The sequence below is a fragment of the Ambystoma mexicanum genome, chromosome 4q (assembly GCF_040938575.1).
Source record: "Ambystoma mexicanum isolate Mex_15411 chromosome 4q, UKY_AmexF1_1, whole genome shotgun sequence".
NCBI lineage: Eukaryota > Metazoa > Chordata > Amphibia > Caudata > Ambystomatidae > Ambystoma > Ambystoma mexicanum.
In genome coordinates this window covers 1,069,865,446-1,069,890,709 of record NC_090928.1, presented here as the reverse complement: position 1 = coordinate 1,069,890,709, position 25,264 = coordinate 1,069,865,446, and the positions used below count along the sequence as shown (strand labels likewise).

Sequence of the window (25,264 nt, the reverse complement as noted above, 5' to 3'; positions counted from 1 at the left end):
TAGACACAGTTCTGTGCGAGGATTCACCCACCTGGGAACCTGTAAATAAAGCGTATTGACAAGCCCAGCGCAATTGTGCTTAATATAGTCGTGATTCCTTCTAAAGGTTCTATGACCCCAAAGTACCTGGTTTCATAGAGTTCTTCGATGAGTCATTGACGGGCCCTTCTTGAGTGCACTCCCTTTAAGGCAGGAGCCCCGGGTCGTTGAGATTTGGTGAAGAAAAAGGGGGAACACTGTTGTTCTGGCAGCAGCTTCGGTTCTTCCGGTGCTCGTTGACGATCAGTCTAAAACGTCCTGCAAGCAGAGGCGTGCGGTGCGCCTCGACAACGAGTGTTAGTTGCCGCAAAGAGTCGAAGAACTTTGGCCCAGCAAGGGCCTCGGGTCGTCAGCGTCTCTGTGGTCTTCGGGTGGCGGGCAACCCACCGGCGGATTCTCCTCAGTCGTCGGCGGCCTTGACTTTCTCTGACTAGACGAAAGCGGTAGACGTTGATGAGCAAGGGAGTCCTTGGATCAAATTTCTTGGGCAAAGGAGTATGGCGGCTCCGGTTTGCGACGGCAGTCAACAACGGTGATGGACTTCACCATCCGGGCGCTTTGCATCGTGATTCCGCGGCGGTCCCAGTCTCCGGTCGGCCGGTATGACGTCCAGGGATCTTTGGCAAAGATCAGCTGGTGCACGATGGTCCCTCTTAGCTCGGATAGAGGTCTCCTAGCCAGGTCCTCTCTTGGATCAGTTTCTTGAAGGCACAGCAGCTTTCAGATTACATTGAAGGGAACAGCGGTTCACCTTCTTCTTCCAGCTCGGCTTTGAGAGTAAGCATCAAGTATTATCTTCAGCTTCTGAACGATTTCTAGCAGTGAGTGGCCCCCAGATATACTGTTGATCTCCCATTCACTCTTCTGGGTCACACTCAGGCAACCAATCATTCAGAAGGGCAGCCAGGCAGTGCATGCAGGCCATTCTTCTCCATCCAGACACTCGCAACACAGAATGTGGATTCGGACAAGCACTCTGCCATTCAGCACTCCACACGGCATTCATACCAGTTTCGGGCATGGCTGTCATTGTGTCAAACACCAGATACTAGACACCCCTAACATAAAATGCGTATTCGTCACACACTCCAGTCACCCAGGTCAAACCCCACGGGCGTACCCACAACATACAGTCATTGGGAAGGCTCCAGCCAGTCTGGCCTGGACTTCCCCCACAACACCATTTATGGAACTTCCACACAACAGCCAGTCAGGGGGAAGGGACAGAGTTGGGGCTTCCCGGGACTTTGATAATACAAGGTAACAGGCAATAGAAAGCAAGAGGCCACAGGGGGCATCTTGTTTCCTATCCGGAATCAACTGATTCCAATGGCAGGGCCTGGGTATCCCACAATGGAGGATACTCAAAGCACCTGTCAAATTCAGCATGGAGCTGCCACCATCCCATACCCTGCTCTGCGGGCCACACACTAGTGCCCAAAAACATACACTAGGAGTACAGGGTTGTACTCCCACCCATGGGTGCCATAAGGGTATCCCAAGGGTTGGTTCACCAAACCAAAAAGAGGAAGAGCTGCATCGCCAGGAGTCCCACATGAACTCCTGCGCGGAAAACAAGACGGAACACGCATGATAAAGGAAAAGGATACGGAGGCCCTGTCCCTCCGATGCATTTCCAGCATCACAGTGTGACAATAGTTTTATTTTGTAAATGAACTGCAGCAAACAGTTCAGTTAATGAAAGGAAAGTATAAATCACCTTTAAGACTATGCAGAAATGAAGCTATAAAATGTTAACTGCTAATAAAGGTAGACAAGACAACTTGCTAAATTGTTCATTTAAAATTGAAGCTTTAGAGGGCATCCATGCATTTTGCTGTAAATTATTTTTCATGCTCGGTCGACAGTTTTTTTTTTTTTTTAAACCTGTTCAGGGAGTGCAGTTGTATGCATACACAGTGGCTATTGTGGAATTAGTATTCATGGCATCGCCTGATACGCGTCTTTGAAATGTCAAAGCTCTGGGCTCCGGATGCTGCTATTCTCTGCCATTGCTGAAAGTTGGTAACATGTATTTGGCTTCTTTCTTCCTTTTCCTTTGCAAATGTACAGCTGAGGAACAAACTGAATCAGGAGCAGAATACCAAGCTGCAGCAACAGAGAGAGAGTTTGAACAAGCGCAACTCTGAGGTGGTGTCCATGGATAAGCGTGTAAACGAGTTGCGGGACCGGCTGTGGAAGAAGAAGGCAGCACTGCAGCAGAAGGAGAATGTACCAGTAAGTGCCCGGCGCCTGCCATTAAAAACAAAGCATTCTGTCGAATACCAGAACAGGGCTTTGTGAGTGATGTGCAGGGTGGGATGTCATATTTGGGTATTGGAACGATACTAACAACTGCTTGCCACGAGAAAATTCATCTGTTGTTGCTATAATCTCTTTACAAGCCTCCGCTTTAAAAGAATTAGTGAATTTGTGTTGGTTATTTTCTTTTTTTTTTCGATAAATGTTATTAGTGTACTCTAATTTTATTTTGGTATTTATTAACCATTCTCAGAGTGAAGCAAATCAATGGCTCATATTGTAATTCCCAACACCGTTATAATCTATTTTGTGTGGATCAAGGCGCTCTGTTGTATTGTGTTATGCTGTGTATGCCATAATACAAACATTTCTTCACTTAGATCTCTTCTGATGGGAATCTAACCCAGCAGGTGGTTTCGGCTGCTAATCGGGTGGCTCAAGTTGGTCCTTATATCCAGTCTGCCACCATGCCTCGTCTCCCATCCAGACCGGATCTTCTGGTGAAGCCTGCACTTTCTGATGGAATCACAACTCTGCCTGCTCCGGATGCTCCTCTGAAAACACAGACTCTGCCAAACATGAGAGGTGGCACGGCCTCCCAGGCCAAGACTCCCACTGGTAATGCAAATCACGCTTCTTTCCACAGATAAACATGATTTTTTAAAAATGTTTAATGATCTCCTTGGCTTCCTTCACCCCACAGCCTGTCCTACCCCACTGGAGTTCTTTTTGGCAATATAACTTTTTTTGCGATTCAAGGTTGAAATAATAGCTTAAACATGTACTATTTGATGTCATAAAATGTCATTTTGTTTTAATTGAAACTCGTTTTTGGCTACTTTTGGAACATTGTCTGTTAGACAAGATTATATGCAGTACTCTTTGGGTGCACTACAACAACCCTGACCTCCTGGCAATAGGAACCCAAACTTTTGTATATGTCTGTACTACACAGGTTGGTAGTGTGGTCGAGTAGCCAGGCTTATCTCAAGAGGGGTCATTGTGAGCTGTAAGGAAGTAACACAGAGATTCACAGTGACAAGTATTCAAATAAACTCTTACACACAAGGTTTCTTGATTAAACAATTATTAATTTATTTAACAGTCAGTTTGAATAAGCCTTCTTAAGAAGGGAGCAATATAAAGCAACACACAAATACACTTAAAAAATACACACTCTTAATTTTCTAAATCAGCAAATACCTATTTGGGATGTCTCGCAGACACTACCTACACCTAAAGGTGACTTCAATAGCTAGGGTGTTGTAGATATTAATATATCACTGTTGCATTTAGAATATACGAGAGGAGTGCCAAAGAAAAGAGGTTTCAGAATAAGACGAGTATTTACAAAATTATTCTTAACCAGGTAAGTTCTTTCAACAAACCCCCCCCAATGCAAAGTAAGTTAACCCTTGCCTGGAAAGAAGGCAAACCCATAAGCAGAGGAGAGAAGAGTCATTCAGGTAGCCAGCCCAGCCAATGTTAAGTTAGCAAAAGTCAAGGTGAACTGAAGCACTTCTTGCAGGTAAGTAAAAGTCTTGCACAATGTTTTAGAAAAGTTTATAGCAAAAGTAGAATCAAATGTAGGGTCACAAGCTGTTAGGCCTGTGAGTAGTAGAAGATGCAGGCAACTCTACAAGAGCAACAGAGACAAGTCTCAACTGAGATCAAGCAAGGTGGCACAACAAGAGGTTAGTTCTCTTAGACTATACAGTACCTTTAGATTGAAGAAGAGTGTAGCACATGGATTCTCTTCCTGTGTAGCTCTACAGATCCTTGTGTTCCTGGCCCTCAGTCGTGGGGACAAGAGGGAGGACCTGTGGAGACTCCTGCACTGCAATGGGACGGTCACCGACCACAACTGGCAATCGTCAAACAAGTGGTACTTTGTGGTTTTTCAGCTCCTCGCGTCTACCACAAATAGCAACACTGCGGTTCCTGGCTGTCGAGATGGGTGTTCCTTGCATCCGGGGTCCAGCACTCTGTGGAGGTGGCTCAAGCTCGGTCAGTCCTGCTTCCTGGGAGTCTGGAGGATCTTCCTGGAGCTCTTGGCCAATTTTTAAAAGTAATGCACACGATCTGGTGTTCCTTTCCCTGGCCCTACGGTTCCCAGCAGCAACGGCGGTGGAAATTCAACCAGATCTGAGAGGATGTTTAGGTGGCTTACTTTGGAGCTGATTGGTCTCAACAACTCAAAGGGAGAAGTCACCCTTGCAGGGCTTCTCTAGTCGAGGCAAATTTAGATCTTCACAGCAGCTGGGCTTAACCGGGCAAACCAACGGTCCAGGAGTTGCAGCAGGCGTTTCTTCCAAGTTCTTCTTCGGATTCCTTTGTCCAGTGGCCGACTCTGCCTTCCAAGCCAAACGGCCTCGCCTTTTATGCAGGTTTCTCCCATTCAGTCCAGCCTAGCTGTCGGTCACCCAGCCGGCCAATCACCTATATGTGCATTCCTGTATCCTAGGAGACTAAGCACAGGGAGTTTCGGGCATCTCCCTCGCTTCCTGCCCCCGCCAGAGACCCTGGAGCCCGAGGCGGGCTTCACTCGTGAATCCCGCCAAAGGCAAAACGAACAAAGGTACCAAACCTGGTTTGGCGCGCAGAGTAAATCTCAAGAAAGACCTTTCCACAAAGAAAGGGCAAATTAAGAAGACAGGGCCATTTTGACAAAAATGGCACCCATGGGTGCTTTCCTGCAGCTGCAAACTCAGCCCCCGGTAAACGCACACTGCGGTAGTTAAAAGTAAACCACGGTCATCGGCCATTCATCGAGGAAAGGGTAACATAAAAATGGTACATGAGAAGCTAGACAAATGGGATACTAAGTAATCCCTCCAGCACCCTATTGTAAGAGTGTGTGCTGGGTCTACAAAGTTACAATGTAACTAAAGTGAATTTCACTTCATTGCTCTTGGAAACAGTAGTGTATCCCAGAGAAGCTATTTAAACCTTGGGGAAATCTGAAAGACTTCCCTGTGCCCCTGCACTGAAGGTGTTGTGTGACTCATGGCTATGGAGTTTCAGACTCCACAACCAAAAGAAACAGTGTTCAAATCACATTAAAATAAATGCTAGAGTGGGAAAACCTGGTCTCACTCTCTCCAGGTTAAACATTCAAGTCCTCAAAATCCATCAAAGTTGCTGGGGGTCTCTAAGGTAGAGAGGAATTGACACATTTCTGAGAATTCTCCCTAACGGGTCTATATTAAAAGGTGAGGTGGGTTTCCGAATACCAAGCAGATAAATCTTGTGTAGTCCTCACCATTTGGACTGCACCCATTCTTACCTAACACGGCCCACTCCTTTTTCTTGTTATTGGAGCATGAGTGTTCTTAGTGACAGAAGAGGGGGTCACTAGGGTCTAGTGTCTAACAGGCATGTGAGGATAGGTTCTTAAGTAGCAAAAGCCAGAAAAGGAAGTCTGTTAGAACAAGTAAGTACTTTACTTTAGAGTTAGTAGGGGGTCCAGGGGCTTCACAGAAGAAACCGTAGGAGGATTCCAGCAGGGGCTTTGGTGCACTTGACGAGAAGACTCCCAATCACAGAAAACACCCCAAAGCTACACAGGAATCACAAGAGACTTATGGTAAGTAAATACCAAAGCCAGCACAGAACTTCAGCACAGAAGATGATTTTGCAGCAGGACGACTTCAGGACTTCAGGATCTGCAGCCAAAAACCTGGTTGTTGAATTCCTTCATCAAGAAGACAGAAGACGGGACACTCGAAGGACGTTTGCAGCAAGGATCATGGGATGCTGCTCTGTGGATTTGGCGCCTTCTTTAGGAGCACAGAAGACAGAATATCATTGGTTGGATTCTCGTTGTTTGCAAGGTCCAGCACTCTGGTGAGGGGACTTTTCGGACTGGAATCTTGCCTCTGGAGATCCAGCAAGATGCCCACGAAGTTTCAGCGAGATTCAGAATTCAGAAGACCGTACACTGCACATTGGCTTGAGGTCCCAGGGTATTGGGGTATTGCAGCCCTGCAAGGTCGCAGCACACAGTGGGATGGCTCAAAATACAGATCTTCTTGAGGTTAGTGGGTCTCACCAAGCTGTGAGTTGACGTTATCGGAGTCCCCAGGTTGATTGGAAGGAAGAGTAACAGCAGGCTCCGTTTACGCAGCAGGCTCTCCAGTCGCTGCTGGAAATTGTTTACGCCGCAAATTCTTCATCTTCCACTTCGGTTTTGGTTCCACAGGTCGAATACCTCTTCAGCTTCCAGGATCTGACTTTTATGCTGGAACCCAACCAATCAAACAGCCTGGCAACATTCAAACTTGGGGGATTGGCAATCCTTTCAGAATAGCCAGCCTTCCAGTTTGAACTGGAATCTCGCAGTCCGGCTGGAAGACAAAGGGCTGCAGAGTTTTGGACTCCTCCCTCGTTTCCTGCCGTCAGACACTCTGGAGCCTGGGCGGGGAGTCCACAGGACTCCTGCCGAAGATAGAAATCACACAAAGGAATTTCCCACCCTCGATGTCAGGGGAAGGAACAAGAAAGGACAAGGAACACTATAATGGCGTAAAAACAAGACCAGGGCCATTTTGGTAAAATGAGCAGCCATGGGTGCCTTTCCTGGGGCTGTGGAAACAACCCATGGTAAAGGTGCACCGAATTAATAAAAGGTATCGCTGCCACCAGCCATTAAAGGTAGGCCTATCCCTGTAACAGAATTTGTACAGTTTTAGTGTGAAAAGGGATAAATTGTATCTCCTCAGCACTCCACATAAGGTGGTTTCACCTAATAAAATGTAAAAGGGATCCAAAGATCCTTTCTACCCTTGGGAACTGTAGTTCTCACAAGGTTAGCCAGATAAAGTTAAATGGGGAGCCCCTCGGGCAACCCAGCAACAATAGGTACTTATTGCCAAAACGTTGTCAAAGAGAATGACTTTTTAAAGACACTATGGAGAGTCTTAAAAATGACACCCATAAAAAGAGTAAGAGACTCTGAGTGTTGAAAAAGATTCCCACTCACTGAGATAAAGAGAAAAATATTCTACCAGCCCAGCAAAATGTTCTGGGGTTGACACCGGTCAGGAGGATTTATCATTGGATAGGCCTAGTTGAAGCATCTTTAACCCAGGTTTCACTAGCAAAGGTCCGGTCAGAGTGAGTTAGGCTCATGACTGTACACCCGAATATCCTATGGGAGACCGGGGCATAAAGCAACAGCTATGTGCACTTCAACCCACCCCCCCAAACCTCCTCCCAGCTCGGGATGGTCCGGATTCCACTTGCATACGTTCCAGACTTCGTTCTAGGCTTGTGTTTTCAGTTCTCATCTAGACAGCAGATGGACTTTGTTTCAAGGGATTTTAGTTTAGGTCTGTTGCAGTGCACAGAAATAGAGAGCTTCCAGTTGAAGACCCAAAGACAAAGCAAGTTTTCTGTGGCCGAGATGGCCTCCGGACACCTCAGGGACATGAAGAAAAGATCCAGTGAAGGTCCCTGCGGTCATGCAGTGAACACAGAAGCAGCCCTTGCACAGCTTCCCTTGGGCTGAGACAGCTGCAAAGCCGAAAGTAGGTGACTTGTGGCAAAATCTGGACACCTGTAAAGTTCCAAGGCTCTCCTCTGAACGGCGACGGCTGCTGCAAAGTAGCACAGGAGAGCTGGTCAATCCAGCAGTTTGTCAGAGGACACTTTAGAAGGCTCAGCATGCACGGATCCCCGAGCAGCGATTGCTTCTGGTTGTTCCCACTTTTCCAGGGATTGAAACACCAATGAAGGCCTTTTAAGCTTGCCCAGAGGAGCAGAGGTTCGCTGGGCCAGTCACTGGAGTCTATGCCGGTCAGCTGCCGGGGTAGTCGGTGGGCTGCTCTTTTTCATAGAATTCTTGTTTCCGACTATGATCTTATTTAACATTTTCAGGGGACCTCCTTTTATCCAAGGTTCAGGCTGGGAGAAAGCTGAAGCCCAACAAGGGCAGGGATCTGCAACATTCAAACAGCCGGGGGTTGTCCAATCCTGCACAACCACTAGACCTTAAATCTGCCCAACAGCACACCTTCAGGCACCAGACAGACTAGACTGTCCCAGCCTCTTTACTTGGGTCTCATACACAACCCCTTTGCCTGCAAAAGCAGCAGCTTTCCTTGGGAAAGGGATTTCCATATAAGGCATTTCCTGACCTGAGAAGGAAGGAAGGCCAAAGAACAATATGGCTGAAGAAATCTCGTGGCACAGCTATCGGGGGGGGTGCTAAAACCCATAGGCATCAGGGCGTTCAAGGACACAAGAGTACGAGCACAAAAGACAGAACAAGAGAGAATGAACGAAAGGAAAAACCTTAGGAGGGTCTTGTTCCAGCGCTTTACTTAAAAAGCAAGGTTTTTAATGATTTACGGAAGAACGTCGTGTTTACTTGATTATGATTATTGTTGGTTATTTATAATGTGCTTAATGCCCAGAGGTCTCTAAGCGTGGACCCGGTGATTGAACCTGTGTTGCTCTGCGTCGTCTTGCTTCTTCGAAGGCGAGCGCGTCGCCCCTGATCTATCCTCCCGAGACTTCTTGTCTTTGTTCCACAGGTAGAGTGTTCCAGGAATGAGCCTCCCTGATGAGAAATCTGTCTAAGCCGTTTGTTTGAATCTGGGGCAAGTGACAAGGACCAAGTTACTTGAGAGTAAGGTTAGTTTAGGCTCGTACATGTGAATTCGGGTTTTCAAGTAAGTTTGGGCTTTTACATAGAGGCGTCTGTGGACCAGTATGGCAGTCTTATTGGATGTGGGCTTCAACTGGGAGCTAGTGCATGGCTTGTATTCTGGAGGAGATATGAACTCTCAGATATCCCTTTAATGATACGTATAACATAGCTTTGAAGAACTTTAAGTTTATGGGGGTATTCTTTCTTAGTACCAATCAAGAGGGCCTTACAGTAGTCTAATCTAGACAATAGGATGGCTCGCGCTATATTTCTGCAGTTTGCCTTGGAGATTAATGGTTTTATGTTTTTAAGTAATCTGAGATAGTATTGCCATTTTTTGATAATCTGGTTCACGGCACTAAGAGAGGATTCTAGGTAGATGCTTAATGTTTTCATTTTCCCTAGTGCGGGGATGCTAGTGTCCTTGATGTTAAAACTAGAGTAATTTGCATCAACTGTTTAGTCTTCTTCCTGTTAAGACACATACAATTGGCTGTCAGCCAGTGTTTGTATATGTGTGAGAGATTAGCTGTGTCCGTGTCACTCTCCATTGATCTCAGCATTAACGGAGTATCGCCAGCGTAATTAGTGAAGAAAACCCAATTTTCAGCGAGGAGACGCAGAGTGGTCTGATATAAATGTTGAATAATGTAGGAGATACACAGACTCCCTGGGACACCCCATAGAGGATGGGAGCTGGTTCTGAGATGGCATCGCCCCAGCACATGGCGGATTTACAGTGGGATAGGAATGACTGAACCCAATTGACTGTTTCTTGTGAGCAGTTTCCTAGATTGGCAAGATTGTGATGTAAAAGATTGAATGCTGCCGATAAGGCAAAAACAGGACTCTTTGTCCTGTGAGACCTATTTAGATTCCCAAGCATGTGGGTCTGGAGGTCAAGCAGATCCGTTTGTGCTGTGCCCCAACCTGAAACCTGACTCCCGGGTGTGTAGTTTGAAGGTGGAGTCTAAGTAATCTTGAAGTTGTAAGGTGAACATTTTATCTACAATCTTTAGCAAGAAGTTAGAATTGATAATGGGCCCTAGATTCTTGGCGATATTAGGGGCCAGACGCACTTTCTTTACTAGGGGGGTGACAATGACTTAATGTCTGGTACATGATTATGGTGGAAAGACGTGTTCACAAATTTGGCGAGAAAAGGTGAGAATATTCCTTTGTTGTCCAGGATAAACTTTGCAGGCATAATGTCTCCCAGACAGGAGGTAGGGTGCATCAAGGCCAGAGTTTTTTGCATGTCTAGTTTTGTGATGGGATTAAAGTCAAACTTTAAGTAGTTTTGTTTGGGTGGCGACTTGTTAGTAGTGTTTGGTAGATTAGGCATAGAAGCATCTGGTCCATAGAGTTTATTGGCATCCAGGTCTTTATTGATCTTATCACGGGCCATGGTAATTCTGTCAGCAAAGGCTTGCTGAACCTTGGCACAGTCTTGGTTAGTTGGTGTTAGGGACCATTCTCATTTCTGTGCTAATTCCCTTCAACCTTAGAGACCGTCAGCTCTTTTGCTGGACTTTAGGACTTTTTAATTTTAACCCTGTAGTGAGTGAGACCTTTTTGCTCACTCATGTATTTTGACTTGATTTGGATTATATTTCCTCGTTTTTTGCAGTTCGACAAACTCCATAGGCATCTACCTTTTTGTATGGTGACACACAGCAACTACAGTGCAGCGTCACTGAGAAATCCTTTAGATTTCTCATAAGGTTTAAATGCCTTTATTTGTGTGAACTACTGTTCCCAAGAATAGTAAAGTGAAATGGACTTTGCTTACCTTTTCTCTTTGCGGGTCCAGCATGCACCATCTTATGTGGAGTGCTGGGGGGTTACCTAGTAGGCCCTTTTCCTACATTATCATGCACAAAAATGTATGTTACCCTCACTACTTTAAATGGCTGGTGGCAGTAGTTTAATTTTCCTTCCATTGTGCTTTCCTACCGCAGGCTGAATTCTCAGCTGCAGTATAGCACCCATGGGTGACCATTTTCAGTTTGTGAGGTCTTTCTTGTGTTTTACTCTGCACACCAAATCAGGTTTTAGCCCTTTGGCGGGCTTCAGTACTGAAACCTGCCTCTAGCTCCAGTGTGTTTGGAAGGACAGGAATTGAGGGAGGTGCCCAAAACTCCCCTGTCCTTCATCTCTCGGGAAACCTGAATGCACCCAGTCCTGATTGGCTGGGCCACCCTGCTGTGAGTGACTGCTAGGCTGTGTATGAATGGGAGAAACCTGCTTAAAAAGCGAGTGTTTTGCAACTAGAGGCAGAGTCTACTACTGGGAGAAGCACCTGACGAAGAAACCTTGAACTAAGATTGCTGCATCCTCCTGGACCTTTCAATTGCCCAGTGAAGCCCCAATGCTGTGTTGAAACTCCTTTTTCTAATTGACAAGAGAAGCTCCAGAAGCGACGACTTCTTCCCTTGGGTTAGTGCGACCAACTAACCGCGAGACGAAATCCACTGGACCGTCTTCCCTGATTGGCTGTACTACTTCGCTGCTGCAAGAACTGAGTTCCATGGGTCTAGAAAGCTGTAGTCGAGTGAAACGTCTGTTAGGCAAAATTTGTATGCAGTACCCTCTGGGAACACTACAAACAACTATGACTAAAGGTATAGGCAACCCAACCTTTGGTATAAGATTGTACTACACAGTTTTCGTAGCATGTTGAGCAGCCAGGCTTATCTAAAGAGGGGAAATGTGAGCTGTAGTGGAGTTACACATAGATTCACAGTTACAGGTATTAAAGTAAATTTACACTCAAGGTTTCTTGCATAAACAATCATTTATTTATCAGTGAGTTATAAAGCCTTCTTGGGAAGGGAGCAATACAATAGTAACAGACATATACTTCAATACTGTACACTTTGTTTCTGAATCAGACAAGGCCCTTTTGTGATGGCCCACAGACACAACCTACACCCACAGGTGACTTCAGTAACAAGGATGCTGGGACATTAATACCTTACTGTTGGCATTCAGAATACTCTTTAAAAAGTAAGTAAAGGGCAAAGGTCATTTGGAACACAAGAATTTACAAATATTCATAAGCAGGGCAAATACTTTCAGCTAGTACTTAAAAGGGTCATTCAATTCAATAGGCTAAGCTAAAGTTTCCTACAGCTGAGTAAATTCAACCAGCTCCGAGATGGGTGTCCAGGTGGCTTACTTGGGAGTTGATTGGTCACACCAACTCAAAGGGAGAAGTCGTCCTTGCAGTGCTTCTCTGTCAATGCGAACTTGGCGATTCGGACCTGCAGCAGGGCTTCACCGGGCAAACCAATGGTCCAGGAGTTGCTGCAGCCGTTCTCTTCGAGCTCTTCTTCAGTTCCTTTGTCCATTGGTCGACTCTGCCTTCCAAGCCAAGAGACTCGCCTTTTATTCAGTTCTCTTCCATTCATTCCAGCCTAGCTGCCACTCACCCAGCAGGGTGGCTGTCCTTGCCAGACAGTCAGCCAGCCATACGTTGGAGTGCATTTGGGTCTCCTAGGAGACTAAGCGCAGGGAGTTTTGGGCACCTCCCTCACTTCCTGCCTGCCCCAGACACTCTGGAGCCAGAGGCGGGTTTCACTCCTGAAGCCTGCCAAAGGCGAATGAACAGAGAGACCAAACCTGGTTTGGTGTGCAGGGAAAAATTGTAGAAGGACCTTTCCACAAGGACCTGGTGAAAAAAGAAGACAAGGCACCATTTTAGCAAGCATGGCTGGACGCTATTTTGAAAAAGATAGCTCCCGCTTTTAACGTTACCGGGTCTGTGAACAGTCTTGGTAAATGCAAACCTTGGTAGTTCAAAATAAAACCACTGCCACCAGCCAGCCAATTGAGGAAAGGGTAACAGAAAAGATGTTACATGAGTATCTAGACACACGGGATACTAAGTAACCCCTCCAGCACTCTATTGTTTGATAGGGTGTGCTAGGTCTAGCAAGTACAGAGATACGTAGAGTCCATTTCACTCTACCTGGGAAACGGTTGTTGATCCCAGAGAAGGTATTTAAATCTTGGGAAATCTGGAAGACTTTCCTGTGGCACTGCACTGAAGGTGCTTTGTGACACAATTGTAAAACATGATGCTTATGGAGTTTGTTAGACTCCATATCCAAAAAGACACCCAGAGGTAAAGTTCACACACAAATACATGAGTGGGGAAAAAGGCTTCCACACTTTCCAGGTTAAAAAAATCAAGTCCTCAAAATCCAGCAAAGTTGCTGGGGGTCTCTAAGTTAGAGGTCATTAGCACATTTTTGAGAATTCTCCCTAACACTCTAATCTGGCCAGAAGCTCCAGGGGACCCTCGAGAAGCACGAAGACCAGAGCTCGAGTCCCCTCACCAGAGTGAAGGAAGCCCAACCGGCGGTGGTGCTGTTTACCGAGCGCTGAAACCGCGAAGTGCCGCTGATCCGAAAAGAGCCTGTAGCTGTCGCCGACCTCCAAATTGCTGCCGCAGGAGTCCTCCAGATGTCTTCCCACTTGTCCTCAAGACAGGCTCAGGAACCCAGGGTCTGCACCGCTGCAACAGGACAGAATCCAGCTGGACCAATCTTCTTCAGACCAGAGGTACTGTTTAGACTTGGGGTACTTACCTCAGTGTCTTTTTGAGCTGTGCTTTTCTCAGTTGAGACTTGCAGTGACTTACCTTCGAATTGATTCCAACTCTGCTTTTCACAGGCTTAACAGCTTGTGACTCTACAAGTGATTTCTACAGAACTCTTTAACTTAGTGCAATACTTGTTGAAAACAAGCTGAAAACAAACTTAAACTCAAACTATGCGCCACTAACTACAAGAAAGCAATCATTCAAGCTAAAAAAAAACTTCTACAACGACAGAATCTCCAACGCATGCTCCAATACAAAGGAATTATTTGCAATCCTGCGAGAACTTGAATCTCCTATACCACCACCCGATAACGTACCCAAAGACAAGCAATGGTGTACCAATATCCAAAACGCCCTCGCAAATAAAGTGAAAACATTACAATCTAAAATTACCATTAAAAAAAGCCTTGCTCCCTCTCAGCGAAACTCGCAGCACTCCCACACCCACGCCCAAACCTAGCTTAACACCTTTCAAATTCGCTAAAGTTTCCATTCATGAAACTGAAAAAATCATTGCCTCACTAAAACCATCAAATTGCCAAGGCGATTACTGCCCAGCCCAGATAATTAAGAATGCCGCCAGAGACCTAGCCCCCTTCGTCCAAACTTCTTAATGCCTCCTTCTCATCTAGCACAGTCCAAAATAGCTTATGAGTCCTGGGTTCTCCCCCTGCTAAAAAAACAAACCCTGGACCCCTCCGTCCCCACCAACAATAGGCCCATCACCACTGTTCCTTTCCTCCTGAAGATAATTGACAGAGTGGCCAATCTCCAAATCCAAAAATACCTGCAGACCAACAACTCCTTGGCACTCGTCAATTGGGCTTCAGAACTCAGCACGGCACTGAGATCGTACTCCTAGATCTCAAAGCCCAAATTGACGAGCTCAACGACAAAGGAAATGCAGCTATGCTACTCCTCCTTGATCTGTCGGCAGCCTTTGACCTAGCGGACCACGCAGTACTCTGCAAACACCTAGTGTCAGCTGCCCACTTCTCAAGTGAAACTATAGCCTGGGTTCAATCCTTTCTCGACAATGGAAGTATGCAAGTCTTCTCCACCTTAGACTCTCCAAATCCTATCCAGACAACATGTGGAGTCCCACAGGTCTCCTGTGTCTCACCGACGATGTACAATATCTTTACTAAACCTCTATTCGACAAATTGGACAGACTGGGTGTCACCTACACATTATGCAGATGGCACCCAGATCCTCATCCCCCTTTCGGGCAATTTCGTTACAGATGCAGCTTTAGTAAACAAAATGTACACCCTCATTCAGGCATGGATGGCAACCCATGGCCTCTGCCTGAATGACGAAAAAACAGAGATCCTCATTCTTCTAGGCTCACCTAACATCTTAAAAAAACTTGATTCCAACTACAGCTCTTTCAATATCAACGGCAATATAATCCCTGCCGCCAAAGAGGTGAAGACCCTTGGTTCCTACTTGGACTCCACCTTGTCCTTAAGGAAACAAGTGAACTCCCTGGCCTCATCCACTGCCTATACTGGTAAACTAGCTGCATTATCCTAGCCAATGCACTGATCCTCTCAAAATTGGATTACTGCAATGCACTTTATGCAGGCGCTAACAAATACATCATCAATAAACTCCAAACCCTGCAAAACAACGCGCTCAGAACGGCACTGAACCTCCCAGTCAGAGAGCACATCTCAAATGCACGCAGAAACTACAACTGGCAAAAAATTAGCAATAGGATCACCTTCAAAGTTGTTGTCACACTAACATTCAAATGCCTGAACAATGCTGCCTCCCCATACCTTAGGGACAGACTCTTAAGAAAAACCTCTGCACGACCAACCAGAACAGCCAACTCTTTCTGCCTCCAAACCCCTAGATTCAGACAAAAACAAACAGGAGGCAATAGCTTCCCTGTGTAAGCAGCTCAGTACTGGAACGCCCTACCAGTTGAACTAAGAAGGGACCAGTCCTACAACAGCTTTAGGCACCATACCCGCACCTGGTTCTGACGCAATGACCATTGAAACCGGAGACCATAGACCACATGCATTGTGCTCTGATGCCATACGCACCCATCCACTCTCGCATGTAAAATGTACATAATGTATTTACTGTTTATAATATGTTACCCTCTATCTCTACATGTAAATATAAAGAATGTATATAATGTAATTACTGTATATAACATATGTTGATACCAACAACCTGTAATCTCTAACCTGTAACCAAGTTTTAAGTATTCTTGTTACTCTGCACGCCCAGCTACCCAAGGGTTTTCTGGCACCCTATAAACAAACAAACTTGTATTATCTCAGAAGTGCCTCCGCTCCATAGACTGTGCTCCAATTGACTTAGGCTGTCCTGGCTCCCTGCAGACTCTTCTAGTCCATTGACTGATATTTCTGTCCCTCATAGGTGGTAACTTGTTTTAGACTGCCATTGCTGGGAAAGACTTGTCTAGATTACATTGGACGATTTAGTAGTCTTCACATATATTGAGAACCTGTTTAAACTTTGTTTCCTTCCTTTAATCTTTCCTTTCTGCAATCTGAGATTCTGCAAAGTAGAACTAGTGATACATAAATGCCCTTACTGTCCTTGTGAATGAAGTCACCTGCGGGTGTAAGAAGAGTGTAAAACGTGTATCCAAAGAGTATCCATTAACTTGTGTTGATTCTGGAGAAGTATTTTAAAGTATATTTGATTGTTGCATATCTTGCCGTTTTTAAAGAATGCTTATTTAAAAATGCATGTTAAATAAATAACTATTTATAACTGAACTTGAGTGTAAGTGTTACTTGTATTTGTGAATTGTATTGCTACAGCTCACATTTACCCCTCTTGAGATAGCCTGGCTGCTCAGTCACACTACGAACTTAGTAGTACAGACCTATACCGAAAGGTGGGTTACCTAATACCAAGCAGATAAGTGTTGTGTAGCCTCACAGTGTTACCACACCAATTCTTACCTAGCAGTCGGTGAGATCGATAGTGCTTGCGCTTTCGGTTTTCAAGTCGTTTTTTAGAATTGTTCTTTGCCCCATTTATTTGCTCATTGAAATAATATTTTTTTTGTCTCGAGTATGACTTGTCTATAGGAGTGTTGGAGTTTCTTTCAGGTTTCTTTATGATCTGATATTTTATTTGTATCACACCCGTACACAAGTGTTTCATAGCACAACGTGGTAAGGGAGGGGAACAAGGGAGGACAAAACAACGTTCTTTCTAGGCCCAGTGACATAAAGAATGTGCAAGTTCCAGGGAGCGGGAAGGGGGAAAGTGCAAGCGGAACGGGAGGAGTGGAAAGTGCTGAAGAACAACGACTGGTAATGCGGCCAGCAGGTGGTAAGTGCAAGAATAAGGTGTAGACAGCATGTGTGAAGGGGACTTTAGGGTAACAATACAGACCCAAGTGCAATGGATGCCAGAGGCAGTGCGGTGTCTGGCTGGGTGGGCAGGGATCTGGGTCTGAAATCAGAGGGTTAACCAGGTTACCCAGTGCCGAAGTAGACGGGTCAGAGAGGCAGGGAGGCCCCAGCCAAGGAAAGAGATCTACCCCAAACTCATTGCTTGGAGAAACGACTGACCATGAGGGATTTGGAGGTGGAAGAACGAAGAGCTCGAGTAGGCAGGTATTTATGGAGGGAGAGTTGAACGTATTGTGGACCCAGGCCCTAGAAACCCTGGTGGACAATGCAAAGGGTCTTAAATTTAATCCTTGCAGCCACTGGGAGCCAATGAAGAGATTTCAGGGATGGAGAGATACGATCCCCGGGCTTGAGGCCAAGGACAAGTCACGCAGTCCTGTTCTGGAAGAAATGCAGAGGGCGGAGAGTGGATGTAGGCAGATTTAGAAAGAGGCTGTTGCAAATGTGCACCCTAGAGAGAACCAGAGCTCTAGAGACAGTGATCTTCTGGGGGAAGGAGAGGAAAGGAAGAATACCTCTGAGGAGGTGCAGTTGGTAGTTTTACTTTTTTGAGACATCAGAGATGTGTGGAGCAAAGGAAAGCGTGGAGTCGAAGATAACCCCGAGACGCTTAGCCTCGCAGGTGGGAGCAGGGAGAGGGCCAAGGGAGGCTGGCCAGAGAGTGACAGGAAAGGAAGGTGCAGGTTTGCCAATGAGGAGGATCTCGGTCTTACTGGCATAAAGGCAGAGGTCGTTGGCGGCACACCACTCCTGGATTGCAGACACAGTCAGAGATGAGAGAGGGAGAAGAGGAGGCAGAGAGGAGCCTGAAAACAAGTTGGTTGTCATCTGCATAGCACTGAAAGTTTGAGCACAGATCAGCAATGCAGTGGGATAGCGGTGCCGTGTATTGGTTAGAGAGCCAGGGAGAGAGGTTAGACCCCTGGGGAACACCACAGGTAGAAAGTGAGATAGAGGAAAGGAAGGTCCCAAGTTGGACCTGGGAGGGTCGTTTGGAGAGGAAGGAGGTTAGCCAGGTCAGGGCCTGATCAGTGATCCCCAGGTTATCATGGAGGCGATGGAGCAGGGTGACATGGTTGACCGCATTAAAGTCAAAAGAAAGAGTAGGATGAGAACAGATGGGATATTGGAATCGAGGTTGGAGAGCAGGTCTTCACGGATGTTCAGGAGAGCAGTTTCCATGCTTCTGACAGCTCTGAAGCCAGACTGATGGTCATGGAGGGGGGGAGTATGTGAACTTCTAGGTGGGAGAGAAATGTGCATGTATTTGCTATCTTTGGATATTATAATGGATTGTTTTGACCGTATAAGAAAAAGACACTGAATGGGTTACGCACTGTGATGGCAAGTTGTCTCATTTTGGGATTTGGGGGAGGGAGGGAGTTGGGCGATTAGTTTATTCGTCTGAGTATTTGTTACCTTGAAATAATAAAGTTAAAAAAAAAATTCAACTGCAGTGTGTTGGGTTACATTTCAAGTGGGGAATTTCGCAATGGTTGCAATGACTAGGGGCTTTGAAAAACTGGAATTTGTTCTTGCTAAGGATGGCTACTCCTCCCCCCTAGCCCTGCTCCTGGTTCTTAGAGGGGATGGCGTCTCCCCCAAGGGTGACCAGATTTATCATAGGGCTGCTAGAGTCTGTGAGCCAGATCTTTGTTAGGCACAGAATGTCAAGGTCATTGTCGATGATATAATCATGTATATCGATCGCATGTTGGTAAAATTATCTGGTGTTTTAACAGTGCAACTTTAATATTTTTGCAATCAGTCGGATTAGATAAAGAGGATTTGGTTGCATGTTTATTCTTAAAGTAGAGAGGTGAGTTCATTGTTTCTGTCTCTTGTACTTTGTTAATTAATGATGGCCTGTGGTTCGGAGTGTGTCTGTGTTGTCAGGCTGTTTGCTATCAATATTGTTGTCTCTGAAAGACACAGTAATCAAGGCTATGTTGTCAACACATGGAGAAATATCTTTTTTGATGGCCCTGTTGGATAGCTATGTGGCCCTCGTTTGAGATGGTAGTTTGAGGAGCAGCTGCATTAACATTAGTATTCGGTATTTTTGATGGTGCAAGTACAGGACGGTCGACTTGGTCCAAGGGACCTTGTTGCATATGGGCTTCAGCTTGTACAGGGATCTCGAGTGGAGATGGGGAAGCACTGTCCAATTTCATCAGCAGGTATTTATTAACAATAGCCATTCTGGTGGCCTTCTTGGGAGAAAAACAACCTTGACACTGGGTTGTCTTAACCACTGTAAAAACAGCAGATGTCTACAACCTTGTGGAACTCTCCCGTCCCCTGCACACCCTAGTGTTATAGTATAAAACAATCATTCAATTTTTCAATTGTATATTCAATCATATGATTTCTGAGCCAATCTTTATGGAAAATCAACTTCTGACCCAATTTTGATAAATCAGTTCATTTGCCTAACCCATACTGTAAGGACTGGGGGCGGGGGGTTGTAGGACCCAAGGATGTGAGAACATGAGTTTCACTAAAAAACCCTGTAGTGTGTTTACTGAGTGTTCTAAAAGGAAGATCAGCAACAGGCATGGTCGAGAGAAAACAAATGTCCAGTGTGATCAGGTGCGACGGGGAGTATAGAACATGGACATATGAAAGCTTAGGTAGTATGCGCGCAATGGGTGATTTAAGATAAGTGCACTGAAACCGCTAATTAAGAGCATGAAGGATTACTAAAGGTGAATAAATAAGGGATGCAACAGTACGAAGATGTGGCAATAAGCGCACTTACGAGATATAAGAGTACAGATAGTGAAGTGCCTATAAGCAATTCTAAATTCACAAGCTACATACAATTCAAGTCTCTAGTACAGTTTTCATGCTAATAGCTAAGCAAACACAAGCAAGTCTGATCCTATAATAGTAGTAACCCTTAGGAGCCATCACGATAAATGCAAAAGTGCACAATGTTAGGGAGAATTCTCATTACTGTGCTAATTCCCTTCAACCTTGGAGACCCCCAGCTCTTCTGCTGGACTTTAGGACTTTTAATTTTTACCCTGGAGTGAGTGAGACCTTTTTCTCACTCTCTCGTATTTTTGATCTGATTTGGACAATGTTTTTCTTTGGTTTTGGAATCTGACAAACTCCATAGGCATTTACCTTTTGTATTGTGACACTGTGTCACAGAGGAGTCGTTTGAATTTCTCATAAGGTTTAAATAGCTTCTCTTGGATAAACTACTGTTCCCAAAGAGTAGTAAAGTGAAATTGACTTTACTTACCTGTTTTCCTATGCAGGTCCAGTATACCCCATCTCATGTGGAAGTACTGGGGTTGGGGGGGTTACTTAGTAACCCCTTTTCCTACTTACTCATGTAACATTTTTTATGTTACCCTCACTACTTTTAATGGCTGGTGGCAGTGGCTTAATTTTTCTACCAATGTGTGTTTTTACCGCAGGGTGAATCCTCAGCTGCATTATAGCACCCATGGGTGACCATTCTGTGAAAATGGCCCTGGCCTTTTTTTTTTTTGTTGCCCTTTCTTGTTAGTGCAGTCTTTCTTGGGGTTTACTCTGCGTGCCAAACCAGGTTTAACCCTTTTGTTTGTTTTGCCATTGGCGGGCTTCAGTGCTGAAACCCGCCTCTGGCTCCAGTGTGTCTGGCAGGGCAGGAAGCGAGGGAGGTGCCCGAAACCCCCTGTCCTTAGTCTCCTTGGTTACCTGAATGCACCCAGTGGCGATTGGTTGGCTCTGTCCTTGCAGGACAGCCACCTTACTGTGTGAGTGACAGCTAGGCTGTGCATGAATGGGAGAGACGTGCATAAAAGGTGAGGTCTCTTGAACAGAAGGCAGAGTGCACCACTGGACGAAACATCCGAAGAAAGAAACTGGAAGAGAAGCTTGCTGCACCCTCCTGGACCGTTTGATTGTCTGGTGAAGCTATGCTGCAGTGCTGAAGTTCCAATTTCAAAATAGACTAGAGCAGCCTGGAACAGACAACTTCTTCCCTTGGGTTGGTGGGACCAACTGACCCCAAGACTAACTTTGCTGAAAAACCTCTCCCTGCTGGCTGTACTTCTTTGGTGCTGTCAGGAAAACCAGAATCGAGTGCATCATCTTTAAGCCGGACCAGACCTTCAGGAAGCTCCAGAGGACCCTCCCGAAGCAGGACCACCCAAGCTTGACCACCTCAACAGAGTGAAGCCCATCAAGTGTCCAAGGACCGTGGTGGTGCTATTGACCAGTAGCTGAAACCGCAAAGTGCTGCTGATCTGAAGAGAGCCCGTAGCCGCCACCGACCTTCAAACTGCAGTGCAGGAGTCCTATAGACGTCCCCCCCCTCTTGTCCCCACTACTAAGGCGCAGGAGCCCAGGATCTGCAGGACTGCATCCAGAACCAAAGCCAGCTGGATCATCTTCCAACATAAGGTACTGTTTTGACAGAAGGGGTACTTGCCAGATTTGTCTGTAGCTTGCTTGTTCTCACTGGAGACTTGCAGTAGCTGCTTTTTGCAGAGTTCCTTCTAGCTTGTGGCCAACAATGGTTCTTTTTAAAAGGAGACGCCTTTTTACTACATACTCTCTAATAACATTGTGCAAGACTTGGTGTGCTATCTAAAGAAGTGCTACAGCTCCCTGGACATTGTTCAAAGTGACTTTGGCTGTCCTGGCGCCCTTCACACTCTTCGATCAATCCTGTGGGACGGGTTGAGTCACTTCCAGATGCACTCTCCTCCTGACTGATAAGGTAGCTATTGAAGGCAGACAATGCATTTCTAGGGCGAGAGTGAACGGGGAGCATGTTGAGAAAATCTTCTTCACAATTCTGGGCCCTGGGAAGTGCGTTGAGCCACTTCTGGAAGGTCGGGAGGTGAGGGGGGGGGGGGGGGTTCTTCCAGCATTGTAATACACACTTCATGGCTATCATGCAGCCTATGTTCAGAAATATAGCCATACGCCTAGTATCACTGTCATTCCAGACTCCAAACAACACCCCCAACAGATCTGGGTCAATCACTGTGCCGGTGATGTCCGTAAGAGCCCTCAAAATCCCATCCCAGAAAGTTCGTAATACGTGGCATGTCCAGAACATGCGTAGATGGTCTGCGCCCTCTGTCTTGCAGCGAGCATAGTTGTGTATGGTAGTGCAAGCAAACCTAGAAATCTTGAGAGGAGTATAGTACAACCTATTCAGTAACTTAAACTGTATGACTCAGTAACGGAAATTGAGGGATACTTTATTAGTGTGGGAACACATCTTTTTCCATAGTTGATCTGAGACCTCCAGGCCCAATTCGCCAGCCCATTCAATACGTGCTTTGGAAGGCCGGATTGGGGTGGCCATCAGTAGCATTTTCTATAACGAGGAGGCAACACCACGGGCGCCGCTTGAATTGGCAATATAGGCAATTTGCGATGTGTCAGGAGGCTCATCAGGGAAGGTGGGCCATCTAGCATGGAAGGCAGCACAGAGCCTATAATATTGTAACATCTCGAGTGCAGACCCGGAGGGACCCTGCCTCCATGTCTGTGGATCGATTAACTCAACCACCCCCCCTCCCCCGGTGAGCCAGGGCTGTGTTGTGCGTGGGCTCCAATCCGGGGAACCTCCATATGGGGAGCCATTTATAATAGGGATAAGATACATCAGTATTTAGTCAATAGACGTCTCAGGCCAGCAGGGTAGTTACCACAGGGTCAGTAGGAGAATACGGCACATAGCCGTGTTGAAATACAAGTGTCATAGTATTGACCTCAGCTGCTGCGAGGGTTTCCAGTTTAGCATGCGAGGAAGACCGGTACCAATAAGTGGCATACCGGGCCTGTGCGGCCATCCAGTACAGTAGTAGGTCAGGAGCCGTGAAACCCCCCTTTCTCACACGGTAGCGTCATATCAGACGATTCTTTACATACCGCACCTGAATGCCATAAGAACTGAGCACATGATTTGTTTAGTCGTGTGAAGTATTGATTCCCGGGCCAAATGGGTACATTACTGAAGATGTAGAGCAGCTTGGGAACCAAGACCATCTTAATGAGGGAGAGTTTACCAGCGAGTGATAATGGGAGATGGCGCCACTGTGTCATTTTTGATTCAGCAAGTTGTGTCACAGCCAAGTAATTATCTGCTAGCGGGGTATGTTTGAATAGAGACATTCGGACACCCAAGTACTTGATACTGCTGGGGGACCAGCGGAGTGGAAACTCAGAATTAGGTTGCTGGCTAGAGTTGGTGAGCGGGAAAATCTCAGATTTGGAGTAATTGATTGTAAAGCCTGAGAGGGTGCCCACACGTGTGATGTCTCGTAGTATAGTGTCCAGGTGGGTGGCAGGGTCTCTAATGTATAATACATCATCAGCGTACAAGGAAATTATCTCAGGGGAGTCTTTCAGTCGTATCCCCCTGTGAGAATGGCACGCTCTGATATGGTACACCATAGGTTCTATCACAAGTGCGAAGAGGATCGGGGAGAAAGGGCAGCCCTGTCGAGTACCTCTGAAGAGTGTGAACAATGTAGATGTCATGGGATTGACCTGGACTCTTGCCATCGGAGTAGTGTACAGCAGTTTAATTTATCCAATCATGTTGGGGCCAATCCCCATCGTCTCTAAGACCAGCCACATGTATTTCCATGAGGCCATATCAAATGCCTTTTGAGCATCCAGCATGACTGCGATGGCACTCGCGTCCTGGTCCATTCTGGCCATGACGTTGAAAAGATGCTGGATATTATGAGAAGTGGATCTCCTGGGTACAAAGCCCCCTTGGTCTTCGTGGACCAGGTATGACATGACATGATAGGAAGGAAGCGATTCGCTATAACCTTAGCAACGATCTTGGTATCTATGTTCATGAGGGAGAGGGGCCTATATGAATCGCACTAGTCACTAGGCTTGTCGGGTTCGAGCAATAATATAATAGCGGCTTCACGCAGGGAGGGAGGGAGAGTGGATGCCGGAAGTGACTCCTCCCAGATCTCCAGTAGTTTGGGAGCAAGAATATCAAAGTGCTCCTGGTAAAACTAGGGAGTGAGTCCTTCGGGAGATCCCAAATAGCTTTGACTATCTCGTCCAGCTGGATCGGGGAGTCCAGCGGGTCGCTAGTTGAAGAGGAGATACATGTTGTAGGGATCTGATCAAGTAGGTCTCTCGTGCCGTTCACTATATTCAGGGGGTAAAGCATATAGATTAGTGTAGAAATCAGTGAAGATGTCTAATATTTGCTGGCCCGACCATTGTGGAACACCCTGCGCATCCCTGATGGACACAATTTGGGTTTGCCCCCGTTCCCCCTCTCATTAGTCTCGCCAGTGTTCTGCCAGGTCTTTCGCCCTCCCCATATTTACGTGCAGCTTGTGGGAGACTAAAATATCGAACCCTCCTACTTTGAAATACCTTAAGTTCCTCCCTGATTTGAGCAAGTTTGGCGGGGTCGGCTGCTGATGAACAAGCCGTTTCCAATTCTCGCAGTTGATTAAGGTAATTTTGTATAGTCTTTAGCACCCCCGCCTCCTTCGAAATGGACATCCCTCTGATATATACCTTAAAGGCTTCCCAGCGGACCCCTGCAGCAGTGGCTTGTAGAGAGTTGCATTCGAAGAAGGTCTCAATGTCCGCTAATATGTCAGCTTTGAAAACTATGTCGAGGAGGGCAGCAGACTTGAAGCGCATTGTACTGAAAGTAAGCATAGGTGCACCCAACTCCATAGACGGGGTGATCGGGGCATGGTTGGACAGAGTGCGGGTGAGTATCTGTGTTTTGATAATCTGTCCCATCAGGTTGTCAGATACCAGGAAAAGATCAATTCTAGAGGAACTATCGTGAACGGATAGAAGAAGTATATTCACGTAGCTGAGGGTGGAGGGCCCTCCAAGCATCTCGGATGTCCAATGAATGCACTATGTATGTGTAGTCTGCGTGCGGCCCGTGATAGAGGTCTGGGTGCAGTTCCACTCTTGTCCAAACTGGCATCAAGAATCAAGTTCATGTCGCCTCCCCAGATGATTGGAATACCCACATACCCCAGGAGTATTGAGGCTATGTTATCAACGAAATCTGGGGTGTCTACATTAGGGCCATAAGTGTTAACAAGAATATATTCCCTGTTCACTAACTTGCAGTACAAGACAATATAGCTGTCCTTGGGATCAGTATAGTCCTTATGGAGTGTGAACTTAATAGATTTATGAATCAAGGTCAGCACACCCCTAGCTTGTGTAGAGTAAGATGTGTAGAATCCATTAGGTCCCCAGGATGGTGCAATGTGTCTCGCCAAGCTGCCCGTGGAATGCGTTTTTTGTAGCATAAGTATTTT

General features: G+C 46.1%; 1 protein-coding gene across 4 annotated transcripts in view; it reads left to right on the top strand.

Moving 5' to 3' along the window:
* The window catches only part of TP53BP2 (tumor protein p53 binding protein 2), a 642,763-nt gene that overhangs the window by 421,951 nt on the left and 195,548 nt on the right, over positions 1-25,264 (top strand). For 2 of the 4 annotated variants that reach the window (XM_069608636.1, XM_069608635.1), the window contains exons 8-9: positions 2,113-2,277; positions 2,682-2,919. In XM_069608636.1, coding sequence (XP_069464737.1) covers positions 2,113-2,277; positions 2,682-2,919 — 403 coding nt within the window. The remainder of the gene's footprint in view (positions 1-2,112; positions 2,278-2,681; positions 2,920-25,264) is intronic. The other 2 variants (XM_069608638.1, XM_069608637.1) reach the window with 2 other exon arrangements.